Source organism: Anastrepha obliqua, chromosome 3 (genome assembly GCF_027943255.1).
Source record: "Anastrepha obliqua isolate idAnaObli1 chromosome 3, idAnaObli1_1.0, whole genome shotgun sequence".
Taxonomy (NCBI): domain Eukaryota; kingdom Metazoa; phylum Arthropoda; class Insecta; order Diptera; family Tephritidae; genus Anastrepha; species Anastrepha obliqua.
The window spans coordinates 128,949,732-128,960,965 of NC_072894.1; the positions used below are offsets into that span (position 1 = coordinate 128,949,732).

At 38.1% G+C, this 11,234-nt stretch overlaps 2 protein-coding genes across 2 annotated transcripts; both read left to right on the plus strand.

The window, feature by feature from the left end:
* The first annotated feature begins 213 nt into the window (after positions 1 to 213).
* Positions 214 to 942, plus strand: LOC129242614 (uncharacterized). The gene has a single exon (XM_054879369.1). The coding sequence runs from the start codon at positions 214 to 216 to the stop codon at positions 940 to 942; it is 729 nt and encodes a 242-aa protein (XP_054735344.1).
* Positions 943 to 9,882: 8,940 nt separating this feature from the next.
* LOC129241001 (chromo domain-containing protein cec-1-like) lies at positions 9,883 to 11,067 on the plus strand. Its single transcript, XM_054877111.1, has 2 exons — positions 9,883 to 10,074; positions 10,162 to 11,067. Exons 1-2 carry the CDS (start codon positions 9,951 to 9,953, stop codon positions 10,953 to 10,955), a joined length of 918 nt encoding a protein of 305 aa, XP_054733086.1. The 5' UTR covers positions 9,883 to 9,950; the 3' UTR covers positions 10,956 to 11,067.
* The last annotated feature ends 167 nt before the right edge of the window (positions 11,068 to 11,234 follow it).

Here is an 11,234-nt window from a genome sequence, read left to right on the forward strand (position 1 = left end):
CAGCAGTGCGTTCATAATTACCGTTCTGCCGGCGACTTACCGATTACACCCAAAGAGAGCCAGCCGAAGAGTAGAACTCAACGAAACGTATTTAATGGGCATGCTGACCCCAAGTCAATAGTAGTTCACTTCTAACGGTCTTGGAAAACACAACAACAGCTGCTAAATCGTTAATAAGCATTAGGGATACGTAGAGATACCAATTTGAAAATAATGTCGACAACATTTTACACACTCGTTGCAGTTGGCTTGTTGGCCTCATTGAGTCATGCCGAACCACCACGTCCACGTTTGCGTTTCCCAGGACCGGCCAACAATCGGCCTCTGCCATTTTTGGCTCGTCAAGAATCAGTGCCATCAACACCATCCGATCCAGCCCCTTATCCACCAGCAGGTTTGAAGCCAGAACCCGCATTTGAGTTGCCAGAGCCATCATACGGACCACCAGAACTGACCTATGGACCTCCTGAAGAGACTTATGGACCACCGGACCAAACCTACGGACCTCCAGATCAAACGTACGGTCCACCCGATGAGACCTATGGACCACCAGATCAGACCTACGGACCACCCGATCAGACTTATGGACCTCCTGCTGAGGAACCCCTTCCTGAACCTGTACCCTCCTATGGGCCACCACCAGCTGCTCCTGCTGCCACATATGGCCCACCTGGTACACCTGCCGATGAGTATGGGCCACCACCGCCAGCCACCGTCGATGTACCACAAACGGCATCCATCATTGATCCACGCGCTGTATTCCCACAAACTGTTTTCACACTTCCACGAGTTGAACGGTTGGTAGCTTTCCGCCCCAGACGGCGTCCAGCACCAGCCAAGCTACGCCGTCCGGGTCCACTACAAAAACCCGCAAAGTTAACGCGTCCACGACCACAAACACAAATACAACCTGCCAAATTAGTTTTACGAATTCATCATTAAGTTACGCAAAATCCCTCCTCTGATTTATTGAGCAGAGAAGGTGTATTGTTGTTTAAATATTTGTTTTTTACATATATACAAATTTATAAGTATGCACATATGTCACATAGTTTCCTTGTACACCTTAGGATTTGTCGTACTTACTATTTAAAATAATGTTAATATTAAACTCATTATCGAAAACTAGTTGTACTTTTTCCATTTTTTTACTGGCAAGCAATGAAGGCTACTTAAAAGGTTTTTAACTCTTTCTGAAAGTCTCCCGAGCCACAAGATTCAAAAAAAGGTAGTAACCCCACTAATCTGGTGTGCACTAACAGGCTCCATGAGTTATAAAGCTCATGGGAATTAGACTTTTATTTGGAACTTACCTCAGTTTTTCCAAGCCCAATTCCCATGTCGCATCTTATCCAGAGTTGAATAGTAGAAGTAGAAATACCAACTCAGGTATAATCTCAAAAACTAACGAGGACTTAAACTCGAAGAATAACAAAGCCTTAAATGCAGCTTGGCTGTCGCTCAGAATAGCAATGCGTCCATTCCGGAGGTTTCTATCTAAATTGATCGCGGCACACTGACAGTTGGCATACACTTCCGTTTAGGAAATGCTAGGAAAACTACGCATCGGCACAGACCGCTTTGTTTTGGAACCATTTATTCCAGCGCCTATACCCCCGGCTGTTTTTGGGGCATCTATGTATCAGTGCAGGGAGACTCTTGGACTTTTCTTTTGCAGATGGGTGTACTAAAGCTTACTTAATCGTCCAGTTCGATCCTGAATTTCTTCCCAAATTTTATAATTGTTTTAAGTAGTTTTTTTTTTTTTTAGTAGTTGGAATCTGTTGGTTGTGTCTGTCTATCTTACAAGTTTAACTGCCAAACAGTTATTCTTTGTATTTTTACAATCTAGGAGCCCAACGAGGTAGCGAATGCTCAGAACTAAACTTCAAAATGATTGGTACGATTATTATAGCCTCGCTATTACCAAAGATAAAATTATTTCTCCAAAACTTTAGTCTTTAATTGGTACATAGTATTCCTGAGGCGATCGACTAAAGAGATTTTGCGATGAGTTTAGGATACATATAATTTATTTTCTTGAGCTATCGAGTTCAGTATCCCAATCAATTCCCATTGAAACGATCCGGATTATTTTTATGGGCTTTGTTGATATAAAACTTCTAATAAATATAATTATATGTTTTGTGGATGTATTCTTCCCAACAATATCTGTTTGGAACATGGCGCCATTACAGCTGAATATTAATAGAACATTTGGAGATGTACTCGTAGTACCATAAATAATGCACATTTCAAGGGAGCGATATTTCAACTGAAAATCAGCGGATAATATAATTTCTCTAGAGCCTGTCACTGCATATGTTATCAATGTGCCATAATAGAGTATGCCTAATAGCGTTGGTTGTTTGGTTGATTTAAGTGGTGATGCTTCCAGAATCCAACTAGCGCTTCCGCACCATTTTGTTGCCACATCCTCGTTACCAACTTCCTTAACCGTTATTTACAGCATGACTATATCCAATCTGTGCGGTTTAAGAACCTTATTAGGTTATTGACGTCTAAGTCAGGCAGTTGTTCGAGACTCTCGAACAGCGGTTGGCCCAGGGTTAACATTATGTCCTTCCATAGGGCAAGGCATTCACAGAGGAAATGGAATATTGTTTCCTTTTTTCCTACTTTGTTCCACCACTTTAGAGGTCGTTGTAGCCGAACTCAGTGCCTGGACTGCATCTTGGCTATTAATTGGTCTAATAGCGTACGTAGCAATAAATTTTTCTACAAAAACTACATTCATCATAGCTAAAAGCACTATTAACCCTCTAACCGTTTTTTTTAAATAACGATTTAAAATGCATACGAATTTCATTTTCCGGTGAATTTAGCAGTCTGAATAATGTTGTAATACTGCAGATCAATAAAATTCCCGAAATGAGGAAATTAGAGAGGAAAAAAGTTTGACCGTCTGTAGACGGTCAAAACGGTTTGAGACAAAACAAATCAAATATGAAATCTGGTAAGCAATGTATTTTAATAATTCAATTAAAGTTAAAATATACTACATTGCAATGGTTTAAAATACAAATCATATTAAAAGATTATTAATGAAATTTATTTCGAGTGGAATTCCTTGAAGCAATTTTTGTTAGGCGTCAAACACAAGTTTATCTCACATTTCGAGCAATATATTTGAGTATCGGACTGTTTGCAATATTTGCATCTCCTTTTTCCTGATTTATCAAACATAGCGGGAGTGTGTCCAGTGTTATCAAATCTGATGTCATCTATAGGTCTGACATACCTTATTCCCTGGCTTGTAGTTGGCTGACAGGAGGTTGTTGATGGTCTCACTACTTTCTTTTGAAGCAAAAAAGAACAAAGGCCACAAGCGATTTTCTCGCGGAAGTCTGGAAGATTAATTTTATCGCTTGGATTGACGCGATGGTAGAGTATATATGCATTTGTTATGGCCATATCGAGGAAATGGTAAAATATTCGGTTCATTGGGTTGCGTGTCTTAAGTCGGATGTGGTATCGTCCCATCAGTCCATCCATCAAATCTACCCCACCCATGTGGGTATTGTACTCTTTTATTATTTGTGGGCAGTCTACTTCGATATACGATTTTTTTTTACGATCGTAACATGGTAATTTCGTTGAGACTGCTGTGGGGTTGGTCTTCAAAAAGAGCAACACCCCTACATATGTCGATGCAAGTCGAACTGCTCTGTTATCCTTTCATGTCACTGTTGAAATGTCCACACCATATGCTGCACCAACATACACAACGGAATATCCTCTGCTCGAAACTGAATATTATTCGTCTTTCTCACTTAGGAACTTTGAGTTTGGAATTCGATTAGAGCGAATAGTTCCCAAAGAAAAAATTCCTTTTGCACGCAGATAAACTAAAAGAGGCAGTGAGGTATACAAATTGTCAAAATACAAAATGTGATTTTGAAATTCAGGGATCGATTGGCTTAGGCGAACTACTACATTTGCTGTGGACCGAGGTCCGGTTCTTCTGGCAAAACAGAAGTATCGCATAAAACAAACAATTTTATACCCCACTTGTGTGGCTTATTCGGCATATATTGACGTAGATGATGCTTAGTTTTAGTTGCACACATTTGTTCGTCAACACAAAGGCGTGCTGTTTTTGGCACAGAGTCAAACCTTTCATTAAACAGTTCCGCAATACGTCTGGCACGATACAACGGATCATAACCAGCAGTTCCTCTTTCAGCGCGTTGCTCTTTGTCAGCAAATGATAAGTAACGCTTTATATTTTCAAATTGCCTGCAAGACATTGCTTTTCGTATTGGCTCAAATGCGTTTTTGCTCCAGTAGCTTTCCATCTTTGGATATCGGTACAGTGACATATATAACAAAATCCCTACAAATTTGTGAATTATTCTTCTGTAGCTGAAAACGAAGTATTGACATTTTCCTGATGTGCAGAACGATTTGTTTCCATAACAATTAGGTCGACAATTTCTGAAGAAAAAAAGTATTTGAAGAATTGGAATGGCGTTTCTAAATTATTAATGAATGCTGGAAAAGATGTATTGCCTCGAAATGCGATGTCGTTAACGTGAAGTTGTAATGACTTTTTCTTCCAACAAATTTTTTGAAATTCTTTCGATCTGATATCGATTTCCCCCACATTTTTGCAGCTAAATCCTCCGTTAGATGGAATTGACAAAGGTCACTCGATTTCAATCACAGGAAGTGGAGATCGTGGTCGCTTTGATGGTTTAAAAGGTGTTGCTGCCGAGGTGGTAGGGGCTAGTTTCTCTTAAAAATTACATCGGAATTCAATGTAAAGGAAAGTACAGAGTTTCCTTGTTCAACAGAGCTGACATTCCAAGACAAATCTAAAGCATTCAAAAATGCAGAGCTTGTGTTAGCTTCCTTCATTTCATCTAAACACTCCAATATTGCCCTATCGGTACTCTCCTCGGTACTTTCCTCAATGAAATCATCAGGTTGAAAGTCAGGGTCAGAAATATCGTCGTGACTATCGAAGCCATCATCGTTGAGTTGCTCATCAACTGACATTATATATGCTTCTATCTCCTCATCCGACATCGTAGACAACTTACATTTTCTCATTTTGTCCATTACTTGAAAAAATACGTTACAAAATAGCCGATATATAAATGAAAGTCATATTTGTTATGAATATGTAAAATTTCGCATTAACCGTTATGACCGTCTACAGACGGTCATCAGAAAATGCTAGAATAATACATATAACCTTCGGCTTACTCAAAGGAACATGATAAATTATCAAAATATATATTATTTTAAGCTTACCATAAAATTTTGAAGCATCAGCATAAGTAAAAATTGCAATTTCTTTCGAATCGTAACCAGTTTTCAAAATAATTTATTTCACTTATCACACTGACCTCCGGCACTCCACTAGCTTGTGCGCTCAAAATAGAGAGAAAACTGAGATTGTAAGCTTCACTTCATAAAAAGCATACTCACAACAGTGCGGAGTAACGGTTTTTTATTCTAAAATAATATTTAAGGCGTAGTTGTTGGTAAAAAATTATTGACCGTCTACAGACGGTCTAAACGGTTAGAGGGTTAATTTATTTATGTTTATTTATACATTCACTTGTCAGTGCTACCAATTACAAAAGCGAAAAAGAAAACCAACTGAATGGATCACAAATGAACCAGAATCACATCGTCGTTGTTGAATTTGCGCGCAAAATTTTTAACCGGATCTCAATCGTTGATTGAGATCAAGTCAAAGCACTTCCAAATACCTGTTCAATTTTAAATGAGAATAACAATTCATTGGAATTGACAATAGCATAGTGCTGCCGGATGCCTGCAAATGAAAATAAAAATATGCACAAAAATGAAGTTCAGTTCACACCTTAAGCTAAATACACACCAGGCAACCGTTGAAGCAACGGTTGCAGCAACGTGTTGCCTTTGTTTAAGAAACACGTTGCGACCGTTGCTTCAATCTCAGTATTGTGTATAACTGTGGTGCAGGAAAGGTACAAGCGGAAGATACGTAAAATTAATTTTTTTAAATGATCGACGAAATGCGTAAAATTACTTCTCTTATTGTAATTGACGAGGTTTTGTACGAAAATGAGGAAAAAGAGATGCAACAAAAGAAGAGAAAAAAAATCTGGTCAAAAAATTGGCTTTTAAAAAAATCGAATTTTCGAACGAGAGGCTGCTGAAAGAACTGAAGGAAAATGAGCCAGCGGACTATAAAAATTACATGAGGATGGACGAAGCCCTGTTTAGAAAATTGTTGGACTTCGTAAAGGCCAAAATAACGAAACAAGATACCATAATGAGAGAGGCAATATCAGCAGAAATTAGACTGGCAATAACTTTGCGGTATCTTGCAACAGGAAACGCTTTTGCGGACTTGAAATTTTTATCAATTTTATTGTATTAATTTTTTAATTGTTCGTATGCTTTTTTTCTAAAATTTTTATTTTTATATTTTTCACTACTTATATCCCACAGCTCTCTTAAATTTTTATATTCGTTAATAAAATTAACATAATATAATTTTCATTATTTTCAATTGCCATTTTTTCCTTTTTCACTTTATTTTACTCCGCACGAACCTTCTTCTTTGCTTGTGTTCAACGAACTGAACGAGTAAAAGCAGTAAGCAATGATACACACGAAGCAACGGTTGCAGCAACCTATCCCAAAAATCAAATTTATTTGATATTTCAGGCAACGGTTGCAGCAACACGCAAATCATTTGGCAACACAGCTACACACGAGGCAACGGTTGCTTCAACTTGGCCGAGTTGCTGCAACGGTTGCCTGGTGTGTATTTAGCTTTACAACACACACGCATGTAACGGCTTAATTTTTGATTTAATGGTTTTAACGCGGTAAGGAGTTTTTCGCAAAAATACTGCGGATGGCGTAGCCAGAGTTGGACTGATGAGGGTTAGTTTTGTGAAGCGCGTCTGAAGGCCGCCACGCGAAAAAAGGTCCATGCAAAAATACTACAAATTTATAAAAACCTTTAATATCATTGTGTTTAAGTTTCGGTGAGTTAAATACGTGTATAACATAATCCAGACAATCACACGGTTTTCACTCCAAATTTCCTCCTGCGACCCTTTTTTTGTATGCTTATTTTTTCAAAAATGTTGCTCAATTCCAAACTAAAGCAAAAAATGCTGCAGATTCAGAAACAACCTTCCAGTGAACTTTGGCAACACAAAATTTTCGCTAAATTACTCAACTTAAAAAATGAACTATTTAAAAACTATAAGCTTCCGGAGGGTGCGGTTTTCAGTTTTAACGCTCTCATGCCCAAATTAAAATGGGTAGATATATAAGATAGGGTTGACATCAAGATTAACTGTTGAAAGTTTCAAGGTCCTAGGTGTCCTGGTTCAAGAGCTACAGGGTGTTGCGTATATGCAACATTGGGCAATGGTGGTATTTTTTAAAAACAAGTTTACTTCTTTTACAAATGCCGTTAATTTATATTTTATGTATGATAAGACACGAAACAATTTTTTTGGGGATTGGAACAAAAGTGCACATTACATTTGCTGCATTTACAGCTTGGAAAGCCAGTGGTGCATACTCTACATCTGCCTCTTGTTCCCCATTCCGGCCAATGATTATAATCAGCAAGTCGTAGTGATTTGGTGGGTCTTCAACATAAACTCTTCTATAGGGATTTGATTCCAGAGCTGTAGAAGCAGCTGGTGATGATGCAGCTGGGGGTGCAGTTCCTGAATTCTTTGTCAAAAGGAGTAATGATGGACGACCTCTCTTTTTCTGCGATAGCTGTAGTTTGAATTTGAAATTTTATAGCGGTATATACTTTGATTCGCCGTCTGTATGTGCAATGTCTCTGCGGTACAACAACCAACTGTTTACTAAACTCGAATTTATGCACCAGTATACTATGCGCATGTACCATTTATTTGAGCGGTGGTTGATTTTGTACAATTCGAGCAGCATGTCTGCAAGATCAACCCCTCCCATGTGTTTGTTGTAACATTCAACTATACCTGGACGAGGTATAGTTATAAATTTCTTCTCTTTGCGGCACCATCTGTTGCATTCAGTCATGGGGTTCTTACCTACATAGTCAAGTTGTGCGTTGCTTCATATTTGAAATCGCTTGATCCACGTCTTCGCTCTTGAAGGATTTTCTCACTGCTTAGATCACAATTTTTCAATCGGTTGCTTCGTATTGTACCAACGGCCAGTATGCCTTTTTCTTTTAGAGCACACATCAAGCTTATTGAAGAAAACCAATTGTCAAAAAACATTTTGAAATTTTCGTTTACTGGCATATTGGATGATAAAAATAGCACGATATCTGATGATATTCCCACGCCATAAGACATGCACGTTCCTTCTCCAATGTACAGACTAAAATCATATATAATCCCGGACACACCAGCTCTCGTAAATATTTTGAAAAAATGTTTTATTTTCTCAAATCTGTTATTTGTCAATGCATTTCCAGCGGCCGATAATTTGAAATTGGATGCCCACGGCATTCGATAGGTTGGTATTATATTTTCAAAACAGCAAGATAAAGAAGTATGCTAATAAGCCTTTTCATTTCAGGCACAGTGCATTTCAATTGTATCCCCTTTGATTGCATGGCATATAAATTCGTTTCCTCACATATTTTCAGCCACAGTTCATCCGTAAAGAAAGTACAAAAATATTCTATTGCTTTTTTCACCGCATTGCTGCATAATTTACTTTTCCAGGTGGCCTTACATTCCATAAACTCAGCACTACTCCACTTCAAACTATTGAAATCAATTTTTTCCATTACCTCCTGTGCAACGATTTCATTTTCATTGAAATCTTCAACACCTTCAACATTTTTGCTTCCAATGATTTGGTCAATCAAACCAACTTCCACATTTTCAGCTCTGTTATCTAAATGTTTCAATGTTTCCTCTATAACTTCCTCCATATTTTGATCTTCTTCTTCTTCAATTCCATCGTCTGCCGAATCATCCCAATCAAAGTTGGCAATTCTTCCAATCTGAGCTTGAGTCGGACTTTTTGGGCGCATCTTAGAAAGTGTATACTGAAATAAATTATATTTTTCGAAAATTACCACAATAGACTAATGTTGCATATACGCAACACGAAAATAACTAAATTATTACAGACAAACTAAATAATATTTTCATGTAGGGTTTTTTTCTATTGTAAATACTCGCTTATCTTTCTATATTTATGTAGTAATGTTGGTTTCAGGATGAAATAATTATTTTTATAATTTTTTTCGCAAAATCAATTTTTCAACTTCTCGCTCACAAATATAGCTACAGACTGAAAGCGTGTACAGGTGACTGCCAAACAACTTGCTGTTTGCTTTCTCAATACAGTAAGCTATAATTTAAAAGAAAATTCAAAACAATAACTAGAAAATAACGGGAGTTAGAGGCTCGGAAACACAATGTTGCGTATATGCAACATCGGGCATGAGAGGGCTAAGACGGGAATACACCCCTTCTCTAAATTGCACAACTTTTACAATAAATTACTTAAAAAATAGAAGCCTCAGGAGGATCGAATTTTCAGTTTTAAGACGGCAATACATCCCTCTAACAACCTTTTTTCAAAGCGTCTGTAGCGTACTTTATACTAAAAATTTCATAAAACAAGTTTTATATCATTACTGGCAACACCCATAGAAATGATACGTATAGATCCAGTGAGAAATGATCATAATACTTAGCCGAATAACCCAAAGAGGCACGGTAATTGCTTGCAAAACACAATCGTTATTTAATTAATAAAAACTATTAAAAACACGTATTAATTCATGACACTCAAAAATCCCTCAGATTTACCCAATACATATGGCAGCGCTGTGTTTTTGCTAACCCAAATTCGCGCTGTCAGTCACGTATACAAAATTTGTAAACAAAGCAGAATCTTCATAGGAATTGCGTATTAACAACAATTTATTTATTTTATAGCAAAAAATGGATTTAAATAACCGGCTCATTGAGGCAGTGCGACAGTGCCCCTTACTATACAAAAACAATGCATCCTTATCGGACCGTAAGTGTGGTTGGCAGCAAATCGCGCAACAAATGAAGATGCAAGGTATGTTCATTTTAGTAGATACTTATCCGGGCCATAAATAGCATTCCGGCTTTATCAAAAATGTACCCTGTTTTCCTTTCTACTCAGAGGCCCTCTTGAAGAGTCGTTGGCATTTTTTACGCGAACACTACAAACGAAATGCCTTGGCAGAGAACCAGATGGCCACCAACCAGTTTCCGTACAAAAAAGAAATGGAATTTCTTTTACCATATTTGCGCCCACCTCCTCGAGAAGAACCGGAAAACAAAGAAATGTTGCCAATAAGTATAATAAAGCCGGAATTTGTTATTACACAGAAAGATTTGGAGAGTGACAGTGGCAATGAAGAATATGTGTTTCTGGAAGTAGAAGCGCTTGGCACGGAATACGAAACGAATAACGAAGCAACACAGCAGATAAATGACCGTGAACTTCGAAAGCAACTACAGCAGGAGCCGCAAAAGGAACATGAGCAACAACAAGAAGAAGATGAATCGGATGAAAATGGGCAAATTGAAGTGGAAGTGCATATAAAGCAGGAAAAAACAGAAAATCATCAGCGACATAGTGAAAACCAAAACAACAGTGAACAGTTAAAAAAAGAAAGTGAAGAAGTAGAAGAGGTCACTTGCAATAGAAATGGAACCAAAGAAGACGAAGACGTACGTACTCAAATCCAAGAGGCCTCCGAAGAAAAAGTAGAGACTAAAGTAGAGGTTCGGGAGTCAGATAGCAGCAGTGATAATATCGGCGCTGAGAGCGTTGCCATTGAAAATAGTAGTTCAAATGAGCGCTCCGAAGATACTATTTTTGGTGAATTAGTCTCTGCAATGTTAAAGAAAATGCCTGCAGAGAAAAAGCGGGCCATCAAGCGCGACATTATGAATCTGTTGTTGACTTAAAGAATGAAAAGGAATAGGGAGTCCCGAAACAAAATTTTATATGGGGTTTTTTCTATTGTTTTAAAGTTACACATATTTATGTATTTAGATTTAAATTTATGAATACATTTAACACGTTGACTGCCGCGCCGGCACCCATTGCCCGGCGCATGGCTTTTCAATGGCGCCGCGCCGGGCAATGGGTGCCGGCGCATTGTTTTTGGTGTGGTGGTGATGCACACTTGCGGCGCTGTGTGATAACCAGCAAATTTCGCTCGGCAGTCAACGTGTTAAAAACCA

Bases quoted from the DNA above. Each gene is read 5' to 3' on its own strand.
- LOC129242614 (XM_054879369.1), top strand. From the start codon at position 214: ATGTCGACAACATTTTACACACTCGTTGCAGTTGGCTTGTTGGCCTCA.
- LOC129241001 (XM_054877111.1), top strand. From the start codon at position 9,951: ATGGATTTAAATAACCGGCTCATTGAGGCAGTGCGACAGTGCCCCTTA. The intron at 10,075-10,161 runs GTATGTTCATTT...CTTTCTACTCAG, and splicing joins GCAACAAATGAAGATGCAAG to AGGCCCTCTTGAAGAGTCGT.